Below are 13283 nucleotides of genomic sequence, written 5' to 3' on the forward strand. Positions count from 1 at the left end.
AACTTTCCAAGTTCACCAGAGGCAACTCCGGGGTCCTGGATGGAACAGACTACATGACCGTGGAGGAATTAATACTACAAAACTTCAGAGAAGCAGAACAAAGAAAGAAGACACGCACACAAGGCGATATCTCCAGCACAATACCGGATGCGCCAATAGAAAGACCATCTATGGATATTCCAGAACCAGGAGAAGAGGTATATTACTCAAGTAGCGAAACAGAGAATTCTTCATCAACAATGTCAGAAGCAGAAGATCAAGAGAGAGAGTTTACGATAGATGAAATATGGAATCAAACACCAGAAACCTCTATTGCACCTCAACATGAATTTCAGAGAATACCAGTACCAAGAGGAACATCTGCCGTAACGAAGAAGAAATTAATAGATCAACAGGAAGAAATAATGAAACTAAGAAAAGAGCTACAAAATATGCAAGACGATCTAGAAAGCTTATGGGATAAACAAATAACAACACAACAAGAATTAGAAATGGCACAATCAGAAAAGGAGGGCATGAAAGACGAATGGAAGGAGCAGCAACAAAATTTAATGCGTCTAATGAGCCAATACGAGGAAGAGCTACAAAAAACATCAAACAGAGCGATATACTACGAAAATGAACTACATCGCAGAGAATCAGACTTCCAAGAGAATAAAAAATTCTGGGAGGAAACCAAACAAAAACAGACACAGCATATAAGACAGCTACAAAAAGAAATGGAGGACATGAACAGAGATTTCATTACTACAATGCAAACAGCTGATCACAGATTAAAAAACATGGAACTAAACTTACGTGACAAAGAACAACTAATGAGAGAAAGAGAGCAAAGACATCAAAGACAAATGAATGAAATTTACACCTCCTTTAGCGTAGCACTAGATCAGCAAAGACAAAACGCAGAGAGAAGATTACTCACAGAAAGAAGTCAAGCAGAGGCACATATACTATCTCAAGAAGAGAGACTACAAAACCAAGAACAACTAATAAATCAACAAGTGAATGAACTAAATCGACAGGACACAATAATACAAGAACAACAAGCGGAAATACTACACAATGAAAATACAATCGCTGATATGCATGAACAAATGTACCAAATGAATGAAAGACAAAACGAAATTATAACAACGGCATACGCAGAACCTGGTTCATCACTAATGACAGCAAACCATCTCGCAATAGCAGGGTACAGAAAAGCAATTGGTGATGGAAGAGAAATAATATGGGACGCTGCAACACTAACTAATGGAGGAAATCACTATGTTATTCCTAATCTCGAAAAATCTTACTTCGTAAACTGGGTAAAGAGCAACACACTAGACAAACTAGCATTAAAACATGGATTACTAAAGAAACGCGGAACAGGATATATTAATTACCATTTATGGGGCGATAATTATATCAGTGGAAGAACAGCATACAATACTATATTACAATTTACTGACGCGACGAACAAAGTTTTAAACGCAGCTGAAAAAGCAAAACAAGGACTACAAATCAACACAGATGAACAATTAGCAATAGGTGTAGCAAGTAGAATCTACCAAGATCCAGAAGCAACAGGTATGCAAGATCAACCACGATTACTAAGAAACCTACTATTAGCCTACGAATCATGGTTAGGAAATAGAAGACAAGTCTTAATGTAATTTGTTTGTAAAAAACACAAGTCCAAGTCTAAGAATAAATCCTACAAGTACGAGTCCGAGTCTAAGTCAAGTCTAGTGGTAGACTTGATTCTAAAAGAGTATATATTATGATTCATTTATATACTATTATCAAGTCGAGTCACACTACGTGTGACGGTGCGAAGCACCAGACTTGATAATAGTATATAAATGAATCATAACAAATAAAAATTAACAAACAAACAGTTCATTGACCTGCAGGAGATCTTGAGCGGGTTGTTCACCGCCTGTTACGTCCGTACCTTCCACCCTTTTACTTCTTCCCAGTAGCCCACCTCTGGGATCTGCTTGCTATCCCTTTATGCCACATACTATATAGAGTGAGCCATTGGTAGAAAGTGCTTTGCAAGAATCTTGCTACTTCCTCACAAACGACCAACTCACTCTCCTCACCAAAAGATATTCCATTACCACTACACGGATCCTGGATTGTATCACAATCCTTCCTTCATTCCGTCCTGTGTTTAGAATCGTATCATCCTTCCTTCCTTCCTTCCTTCCCAAGGCTCTCTGAACCAAAATATTACCTAGACGAGGTACACACAGAGAACCAATTCCATGTCCTCTCCTGTACCAGTCGTAGACGCTTTCGGTTCGACGGGTCCAAAACAGTCCTCTTACTGTCAGTCCATCTTGATCTTGTCCTCGTTCCAGTCTTGTCCAAAGTCTTGTCCGCAGATAAATCCTTGTCCTTGTCTGAGCACTTGGCCGCGATCTTGAAAAACTCGTCGATTCCAGACTGTCTACTCTTCTTCCTACCCGGTACCTGTGGCAAAGAGGTCACCTTAACCGGCGCCGAAAAGCTAGTTGGTGGGTGTGATAGCGACACAACTAACTGTTCCCTCTTAGGTACGCCCCCAGGCGTCGAAACTCTCCCGCTCTCTACTTGATCTCCCCTTGCAGGTCCAACACTAAGATCCGACTTTGTCCCTCCGCGTCTCGGACTTGTGTCCTTCTCTAACACTCGTGTCAACCTACTAGCTGCCTCTGAGTCGTTCGGACTATCGGGCAGAGGTAGGGCATCCCTCTTCACAGACTTCCTTTTCACTCCCTGTATTTCTGCTTTGCGGGTCGACACATCATCCAATCCGAGAACCATCCGGATCAGAGAAAGGATCCACGTCACACTCCTCGCCCAACATGAGCCTCTCTCTGATCCTCCGGACCAAAGCCAATCTTTCTTTCATATATCTCCGGCATTTAAAGAGGAAGTGCTCTAGGGTCTCCTTCTCGCACTCTCCACAGCAAGGACACTTGCACCCTTCTGGCCCCTCTAGCTTAGGGTAGCGCGTCTCCACACAACACCAGCTCCCACAGCGCATTTCCAGGATTACCTGACACCCTCTCGCCAACTCCGGATGCCTGAACCACAAGTCCAGGTAGCGCCGGTTGATGGCTCGTCCTCTTGTCAAGTACATCCTCAGAAACTGCGCATCGCTCTCCTGCAGCTGGCGTATCCAAAGGCGTGGAATCATCCTCCGTACCAGATCTCTGGCCGAAAAAGGACTTCCGTTTCGTGGCTCTCCACCCCACATCTCGAATGCCATCTGGACATGGCACTTCCGCCTCTCATCTAGCCACCGCGCCGGAACCTCCTTACCGCATGCCAGGTGATCATCGATGATCCCTCTACCTACCGTCTGCAGCACTTCCTGTGCTATCCTCTCCGTCGTCTTCAGGTAGGTGTTCTTCGTTGACCACCATTCCAGCCTACTCTCTATGAGATCGCCCAACGTGCGACTCAACCACCTCCCCTTCCACATGCATCGCAATCGCTTTGATACCAGAATAGGATACACCGGAGGCATATCCAACTCCAGTTCCAACGATGGAATGCATGCAGAAAACTTCCCCGTGGCTTGTAGGATGTAATTGAGACCTCTGTTTAGCACCGATTGTACACTCCTTGCCTCATCCTTGTTTCCGCCCCATACTTCTGCTCCATAGAGCCCGGATGTCAGCACTACACTCTGAAGTACTTTGACTCTTAACTGTGCCGGAATTCTGTAGTTGCATAGGAATCGCTTTTGGCTACCTAGGAGCATCTCCATCCTCCCAATTCTCGCCTTCATCATCCCTTTACTGTCCAGTTTGGGGGTGATCTTCACTCCTAAGTAGGTATATTCCTTAACTACCGCTATCGGTTCTCCTTGGAGAATCCATTCTCTTCCTTCATAGTTTGCGTTCTTCTCGGCAGTACCAAATAGCATCACACCACATTTGGCATGCCCCACAGACATCTCCCATGTATTCGCCCACTCCGAGACATGATCCAGCAACTTCTGCAATCTGTCTGCCGTCCTCGCAAATACCACAATGTCATCCGCAAACATCAGACCCTCAACCTTGGGTTCCCAAGAGAATAGTCTCTTCTTCGGTTTAGGGAGGATATCGTTAATGAAGATCGAGAACAATATCGGAGATAGTGGACAGCCTTGACGTAGACCTCTCTCTAAGGGTACTTTCGGGGATCGCAATTGACCCACTCGTACGCTTATGTAAGATCGGTCATACAGGGTTCGGATAAAATTGTACGTTTTACCCGATATCCCGTAAGCTCGTAACTTATACAACAGTGCTTCATGGGGGACCGTATCATACGCCTTCTTAAAATCGATAAAGCATGCAAATGCCTGCAACTCGTCTTCCGGCAGCCTTATCCGATTTTTCACCGCTCGCGCTTCGATAGTCCATCGTTGTATAATCTCGATCAAAGCTCCGACCTGCCCTACACACTCCTGTTCTGGACGGAAACCCGCCTGGGCATCCGACAGGAAGTGCTCCTTCTCAAAGACGGAGCTGATACGACAAGCTATCACTGCCGCCACGATCTTCACGCACACAGGCATCAAACTGATACCTCTGTAATTGTTCATGTCCGTCAAATCTCCCTTTTTCGGTACCGAAACTACCGTAGAAGTCATCAAGTCCTCTGGTATGTTCCCATGGAAGATGGCATTCAGTACTCTCAGCAATATGTACGCTAATCCCCGATCCCCTCGAGGCCACTTATTTCGCGTTATTGCCTTGTACACTTCTCCTGGAATACCATCTATACCCGAGGCCTTCCCATTTGCCATCGTCTTCACTACTTCTCGAACCTCCTTCCAGGATATGTCTTTATTCCAGTACTCTTCGCTCCCGCACATACCCTGGTTTTGAGGCTTGTTCACCTCAAACTTCTCCCAGTATCCGAGATCCTTGCTATGGCCATTTCCCTTTGACCCTAGCTTCCTGTAGTGTTCAGCCCACAAGTCAGCCACTTCGTGCTCATCGGTACACAGCCTACCACTTGCATGATCCTTTATCACCATCGCCTTCCTGCTCTTCTCCTCGTTCAGCTGTTTCCCTATCCATTGCCACAGTCTGCGGCTATCATTCCGGAGTTGGGATTCTATACCGCTATGAATCGCACGTATCTTCTCTTCTTCCTTGTACTGCTTTATGGCTCTCTGGCACTTCTTCATCAGGGCTCTCTCTTCCTGCGATAGTTCCTCTCCTCTGTGTCTCTTCTTCAGTAAATTCCGTCTCTTCTCCGCCAATCTCTTTATCTTCCTCGGAAACGGCTTCTTTACTCTTCTACCAGGTTTGGGCGCTCGGACCATTCCTTTCTGCTCCAGCGAGTCCTTCAATTCCACTAGGAATCGAGACACAGCCTCGCTACTCTCGCCCTCTATCAACCCCTGGTACCGGCTGATGTCAAACTTGGAGTCATCCAAATCATCCTCCAAGCGTCGGAGTACTGCAAATCGGTTCACACTTTTGTACACCGGACCTGAAGTCTTCTGCACAAAACTCAGAGTTGCAGATAATCCATTATGATCTGAGATTTTCGAATCCACTACCGAGACTTGGCTACACTTTGCTCTTCCTCCAATCGAATGTAAAATATAGTCGATAACGCTTACACTCCTTCCTCTCTTGAAGGTTACTTCTCCTCTCCCCATTGGAGCTACCTCCACGGGAATCTGCGTGGCCTCGAATCCAGTTCTTCACCTCCGAGGGAGTCATGTTGAAGTCTCCCATGTACCACCAAATTCACATATCTTCCTATCTCCCGCGTAACCCATTATCTTCTTCTTCAGATCTTCTATCACCACTTCCTTCTTCCCCCCAGCATTCGCTGTAGGGATGTACACGTTGCAGATCACAAGCTTCTTCTCGCCTCGGCCACACCGAATCCAGATCATATTCTCTGTGATCTCGAGCACCTCGGGAAACATGTCTCTCTGAACGATCGTCGCTATTCCCAGGTTTCCTTTCACCAGCTTCTTCGGCCGGTGTTCGAAAACCACACAGCCCGGAACTTTCCAAACTTCATCACGTTCCGTCCGTTTCGTCTCCTGTAGCGCCAATACGTTCGCACCCACCTCATTCATGTAGTTCAGGATTTCGATCTTCTTCTTCTTCACTGTCCCTACATTATGGGTTGCCACGCCGTACACCAGTCTCCTGTCAAATTGGTATTTCTTCCCCTTTGGTCGCCGGGGATTCTGGAGAAACACTCTCACTCGGAATCCCATATGGTTTCCAAGCACTGAGAAAGGGGTCACAAACTTATCGTTCGTGATTCCCTTCCCAGTCACTTTGAAGAAGCGCTCTTGGCCAATTTTGCGGAGAATTGTCACTCGGACGTCCTGCACTATCGATTCCAGTTCGCACACTTCCACCAACCGGTATATCAACTTGTACACCAGTTTCACGTTGCCCTCTAGCAATCCATAGATTCTCAGGTGTTCGCCCTTCCTCGGTTCACACACTACTTCCTGCGTCGTATCCGAGTCTTTACGGCCTTCCTCGTTTCCTTTCTCTTCTTTCTTCGGTTTTCCTCTTCTACCTCGTCTCGACTTCTTCTTATTTTTCTTCTCCTCTTCTATCTCCGCTACCGTCTCCTTTGCCTTCTTAATGGCTGCCTCTAGATAGCGGTCGTCTTCCAGCGAGGTATTCTCTACCGATATCTCCTTCGCATCTTGCTCTTCCTTCACAGATATCTGCTTCTCTGATTCTTTGTCAGGCTCTGCCAAAAGTTCCTCTTTGCTCGGACCTTCGTTTCTTACCTCCCTCTCCCCTTCCACACATTCCTTCTGGGGAGGAACTACCAAACCATCTGTATCGATGTTTATCCGGTAAGACTCCACAAGTCCGCGGTCTTCCATAGACCAAACCTCAGGACCTTCCGAACCTTCTCGCCATCTCTCAACCTCCTCCTTCTCCACATCACTCTTAGGTTCGCTTTCCTCTGCCTGCGGTAAGCACTTCCTCTCGGGCACTCGGACCATCATATCCTCGTCCCAACTTTGGCTTCGCCTGTGCCACTTCACTTCAGGTCTGTGTACTTCGTCTCCTCTGTTGTGCAATACTTTACTCTCTCCCTCTCTACCGAGGGTCTTCATCGTCATCTCTTCTTGCAAGGGTTTCCTCTTCTCCTCCTCCTCACTCTCTTCTTGATCCACCTGGACATTCACTTTCACAGGTGTGACCACTCTGCAGTGTGAATTGGGGATAGTATCTCGTCTCGGTGAATGTTCTCGCGTTGAGGCGTTACTATAGTGAGATCTCTCACTCTCGGGGCTCGAGGGTCTCCAGCCACCCAGAGGGCTGCTCTTCCTTTCCTCTACCTCAAGCCATCCATCAACACTATCCGTCACCGAGTTCTCCATCGTGGAGTCACTCCAATATCCATTCTCGTTTTCATCCATCAAGACTTCCAGGTACTCTTCTTTCGACCAATCCATGGGTGTCGTAGAAGGAGAGGACACTTCACTGCTACTCTCCTCCTCCTCCCTGTCCCAATTCTGCCTTCCTTCCTCTGAGTACCTCCTTGTCTCTTCCTCTTTAGGATATTCTTCGACCTCCCTTGCTTCGATACTCTCCTCACTCCATATCCTTCCGGGATTCTCTTGCTCCTTTGTTTCCATGGGGTGTTCCTTGGGTCCCGCTAGACACGTCTTCTCTACCGGGATATGCCCCACTTCCGTTTCTTCTTCCTTGGACATAGGTTTGTCACTCTTCGCATCACAGCTTTCTTCTATCGGGTCTGACGGTCTCACTGGCACCTCCATTCTCTCAAGCACCTGGGGCGACTCTGTCTTCTGGGGTCCATTGGTTCCTTTGGTTCCATTGGGCACCTTGGTTCCCTTCGGCTCCTGTAGCCGTACTCTTTGAACCCTCTCTACTGTCGTCCTTCGTGCTTCCTCTCGGTTCTTCTCTTCCTTCACGGTGCTATCGTCTCCCTTTCTCTCTGCCTGTGATTTCTTCTCCGATGCCTTCGCTTCTAGCTCAACCTCCTTCCTTCTCGCCTCTCCCTTCTTTCCTCTTCCTTCTTCTTTCTTGGCTTCCAGAATTGGTTTCAGCTTCTTGTACTCTTCTCTACCCACTCTTATTCTATATGGTACTGTACCTCGCCTCCTTCTCTCTGTCTTGGCTGGTACCATATCTCCTCCAAAAGTGGACATTTCCAACGAATTCGAGTACTCCCATCGCATCCTGCAACTCTTTGAACCCTGTCCTCTCTCTTCCCAAAGATAAGAGAAAGCAGAAAAATCAGTGTTTAATTTCCCAGATGGGAAGGCAAATATACTGTCGGAATGAATTGGGCTCAATTTACTACAAATCGACCCCTCATCCACCAAATCAAGTGGTGTATCCAAATTCGCATTCTTATCCGACATTTCAGAATGAACCTTCTTATACGGCGGGACATTCTTCTGTTGGACCGTATTCGTCCTCTCTGATAAATCGCACTCTCGCTTCCTCTCCCTGTCAGTGCGGGACACCTTCAGGTCTTCTTTGTCACCGCTGGATTGCGTATTCATCGTCTTCTTCCCACTCATACTTAAGCTGGCTTCATTCTTATTCGCACACGATTCTTCTTTCACAGCCGCTTCAGAACTCAATATTCCTGTCGAATTTGAGTTTCCCAATGTCTTCTTTGCATTCTCTTTCTTATTTCCTCTCCACCACAGAAAGTTGAAAAAATCGAAAAATCGTTTACCATAGGGAGAATCGACATTTTGCTCCGAACTACTTGTGATTACTATACTGCTCTTGCTCTCTTTCTCCTTCTTCTTCTTCACTTCTTCACAGGGCAGCTCACAATCCTTCTTCTCTTCCAGCAAACTCGACTCTACCTTTGTTGAAGGCGAAACCTCTTTTGGTTCAATCGGCTTGACCTCCTCTTCCAAATGCACTCTTTTACTCTCCGTGTGTCGCAATACCACTTCTTCCTTTTCACCTCCGGGTCTCTTCACACGGTTCTCACTATTCTTCTCTTGCGTTTTTATCGGAGTTTTGCCGTGGTTGGGAGATTTCGTACCAGTCCTTCTTGATTTTGATTTCTTTTCACTAGAATGCTTCTTCACGATCGTCTTCTTCTTCTTCATTTCTTTGTTCATTGGGATTACCTCAGGCTGTTTTCTCTCACTGTCCTCTTTTAACTTCTTACAAGAGCCCTTGCCTTCTTCTTCTTCTTTCTGTATCTGCACAACTTGTTCTTTTAACTGATTTTCTTCAGTACTTTCAACCGGTTTTTTCACAGACACCTCCACCGAACTCTTCGTTGACGTCCTTCGGCTCTTCACTAACCTCTCATTCTTCCTAAGCTGCGGAAAACCAGTCTTCCGGAGACACTTCATCAAGAATCGTATACTTCTTCTCCAAGTACAAGCTATATCAAACTCGTCTTGCACGTGCTCTTGGAGGCGTTTCAACGCCATCAAGACGAGTTTTTCGGGTGCTATCATTTCACCCAAAAATAACTCCCACACCTGATTAGCTAATCCAATCAGTTCATCGTATTTATTGGGTGAACCACTTTTTGTCCAGTCAAAGTGGTGAGGTCCCAGGCATGATTGAAGGCCATCAATACTCGATACCCTCCTGGATTCCTGCCTTTGTGGATCCGCTCGTACTCCCCTATCTAGATTCTTGGCACTCTCCGTGTAGCCTTCCTTCGCTTCCCCTCGTGCGCTCAGACCCAACACTTCTCTTAAACACGCAGAGAGTATATGAAAGAAAAACTGCTCGATCCTCACCCCTGTTCTCTTCATGAGATCTGCATCAACCCCCTCCACAGAAGAGAGAGCGGTCTGCTGCAAAAGACCCCATCCTCCACTCTCGATCCCCCTATCCTCAGTGACCTCCAGTAAGATCTCCAAGCGTGTCGATTTCAGCGAAATCGGTCTCGTCATTAGAGTGGTCCTGGGTGGATAAAAAAATAGGGAACTTGAGCTGGGTTTAGACCTTCGTGAGATAGGTTAGTTTGAAGATCCATAATGGGGAAATGGAGGTATTAGAAAAATGCATTTTGTGAATTTTTGAAATATCAAATAATAGTACGGTTCTAAAGATATGTATTTGAGTATATAGAAGTTGAAATGAGGCCGCTGGCGAGATATGGAAGAAAGTACGTGATGAAGAAGATTTCCTAAAAAAATGTTGGATTGCTAGTTAAGTGGATAAAAGTTGGATTGAGTAATGTTTGAGTGATAAGGATGGGATGGTTGATGAAATAGTGTGAAAGTGTATTAGTTGTAGTCAATATGAATGAAGGAGTGAAGAAAGATGGTTTGTAGACGACCACGAAGTTGGTTGAGGTTGTAATATTTGGAGTTAGGGTTAGTTGAACTAGGAATCTAGACTTAAGGTGGTGAATAGTATAGATGATAGTGCATATTTGAATAGATTTTAGTTTTGTTTCTTTTATAAATATATGATTTGAATATCGAGATTTCTAATTGATATTGGATAGGATATGATTTAGGGTAATAAACAAACAAACAAACAAGGAACGAAAGAGAGAAAGAATTCACTGACCTGTAGGTGATCTTGAGCGGGTCGTTGACCGCCTATTAGCCTTGGACTTGTTCCCAGTAGCTGACTTGCGGGGTCGGCTTGGCATCCCTTTATGCCACATACCATATGGAGTAAGCCATTCATAGTAAGTCCTTTGCAAGAATCTTGTTACTTCCTCACAACCGACCAGCTCATCTTTCTTACCAAAAGACTTCCCACAACCAATACGCGGTGTCTGGATTTTATCACAATCCTTTCTTCCTTCCTTCCTTCCTTCCTTCCTTCCTTCCTTCCTTCCTTCCTTCCTTCCTTCCTTCCTTCCTGTGCTCAGAATCCAATCATTGTTCCGTTCTGAACTATCCATTATTAACCCAAGGCTCTCCCAACCATGATTTTCCCTAGACGAGGTACATAGAGAACCATACCATTTCTCATCGAATCCTTCACAATGTCGCCACAGTTCTCAGAATTGATCCTTTCAATGACCTTCTGTCCCAAGGATCCTCTCGGAATATCACCACAGTCACCAAAGCCACATAACGAGACTCTCAAATCCACCGGGTCCTGACACTTCAAAATCGAGAGAAATTGGCTATCCAGAGCGATGTGAGTATAAACTTGACACACATAACCACAATCCGCAGTCGAAAACGTCGAATTAGTAGTCATCGAAGCAGTTGTAGAAACAATGCGAGTACCTTTGTCTCCCTTTCTCTCTATCTGCAATTTCTTCTCCGATGCCTTCGCTTCTAGCTCAACCTCCTTCATTCTCGCCTCTCCCTTCTTTCTTCTTTCTTGGCTTCCAGAATTGGTTTCAGCTTCTTGTACTCTTCTCTACCCACTCTCAATCATTCTATATGGTACTCTACCCCGCATCCTTCTCTCTGTCTTTGATGGCGTAAACAACAGCGCCAGATCCTCTATAGACTCCTTCCTTGCTTCCTTCTAGAGGGTTCTTCCATGCCAGAGTGTGTGGTATCATGTCTCTTCCAAAAGTGGACATTTCCAACGAATTCCAGTACTCCCATCGCATCCTACAACTCTCTGAACCACGTCCTCTCTCTACCCCAAAAATCGTGAAAACTTCAAAATAACGACTAAGCTTTTCCCCATGTGGAAGGGCAAATTTTCACTCCGATCAATTTGTGCTCAATGCATCGCAAATCGAATCCTCATTCATCTCCTTAAGCGCTGTATCCAAATTGGCATACTTAGTTGACATTTTAGAATGGTCCTTCTTATAAGGCTGAGAAATTTTGTATTGCATGCTCGTCCTATCCTCTAATGAATTTTACTTTTACTTTTGCTCTTTGTTGTTACACGAAAACTTCTACTCCATTTTTGTCATCACTGGTTATCTTTTTAATACCATTTTCACTTATATATTATGTATATAAAATACTCTTCCTATTTATACATAGCCCATCTTCATTCTTGTTTCGAACAGTAATCTCTTTCACTACTGCTTCCAAAATTGTATTCCTCTCATATTTGAGTTAATTTATGCCTCCCTGTACTCTACATAAAATTTCTTCTTCATTTGAGAAAAATGAAAAATTCGAAAAAGCGCTTTTGCCCATAGGGAAAAGACTAAGCATAGAAATTTTCACTCCGATCAATTTGTGCTCAATGCATTGCAAATCGAATCCTCATTTATTATATTAAGCGCTGTATCCAAATTCGCATTCTTGTTTGACATTTCAGAATGGTCCTTCTTATAAGGCTGAGAAATTTTGTATTGCATGCTCGTCCTATCCTCTAATGAATTTTACTTTTACTTTTGCTCTTTGTTGATACACGAAATCTTCTACTCCATTTTTGTCGCCATTTACTATCTTTTCAATACTGTTTTCACTTATATTTTCTACATTTAAAATACTCTTCCTATTCATACATAGCCCATCTTCATTCTTGTTTCGAACAGTAATCTCTTTCACTACTGCTTCCAAAATTGTATTCCTCTCATATTTGAGTTAATTTATGCCTCCCTGTACTCTACATAAAATTTCTTCTTCATTTGAGAAAAATGAAAAATTCGAAAAAGCGCTTTGCCCATAGGGGAAAAGACTAAGCATAGAAATTTTCACTCCGATCAATTTGTGCTCAATGCATTGCAAATCGAATCCTCATTTATTATATTAAGCGCTGTATCCAAATTCGCATTCTTGTTTGACATTTCAGAATGGTCCTTCTTATAAGGCTGAGAAATTTTGTATTGCATGCTCGTTGTGCCCTCTAATGAATTGTACTTTTACTTTTGCTCTATGTTAGTACGGGACACCTTCAGGTCTTCTTTGTCACCACTGGTTATATTTTCCATACTATCTTCACTCATATATACTGTATCCATATTCTTTTTTCCTTTTATCCATAGGGTGTCTTCATTCCTATTTGTATACGATTCTTCTTTCACAGCCGCTTCAATACTATACATTCCTGTCGAATTTGAGTTTCCCAATGTCTTCTTTGCATTCTCTTTCTTATTTCCTCTACACCACACAAAATTGAAAAATCGAAAAATCGTTTACCACACATAGGGAGAATCAACATTTTGCTCCAAACAACTTGTGATTACTATACTGCTCTTGCTCTCTCTCTCGCTCTCTTTCTTCTTCTTCTTCTTCTTCTTCACTTCTTCACAGGGCAGCTCACAATCCTTCTTCTCTTCCAGCAAACTCCACTCTACCTTTGTTGAAGGCGAAACCTCTTTTGGTTCAATCGGCTTGACCTCCTCTTCCAAACGCACTCTTTTACTCTCCATGTGTCGCAACACCACTTCTTCCTTTTCACCTCCGG

General features: G+C 44.4%; 2 protein-coding genes across 2 annotated transcripts; one reads left to right on the forward strand and one right to left on the reverse strand.

Moving 5' to 3' along the window:
- Positions 1 to 53: 53 nt before the first annotated feature.
- GSBLH_T00006533001 (uncharacterized protein) lies at positions 54 to 1655 on the forward strand (the record flags this gene model as incomplete). Its single annotated transcript, XM_013041538.1, has 3 exons — positions 54 to 210; positions 280 to 1569; positions 1630 to 1655. The coding sequence occupies 3 exons, from the start codon at positions 54 to 56 to the stop codon at positions 1653 to 1655; spliced, it is 1473 nt and encodes a 490-aa protein (XP_012896992.1).
- An 8845-nt stretch (positions 1656 to 10500) lies between these two features.
- On the reverse strand, positions 10501 to 10851 carry GSBLH_T00002912001 (uncharacterized protein; the record flags this gene model as incomplete). Its single annotated transcript, XM_013041539.1, has 1 exon — positions 10501 to 10851. The coding sequence occupies one exon, from the start codon at positions 10849 to 10851 to the stop codon at positions 10501 to 10503; it is 351 nt and encodes a 116-aa protein (XP_012896993.1).
- Positions 10852 to 13283: the final 2432 nt, after the last annotated feature.

The sequence above is a fragment of the Blastocystis hominis genome (assembly GCF_000151665.1).
Source record: "Blastocystis hominis, Singapore isolate B (sub-type 7) whole genome shotgun sequence assembly, scaffold_21".
Taxonomy (NCBI): Eukaryota; class Bigyra; order Opalinata; family Blastocystidae; genus Blastocystis; species Blastocystis hominis.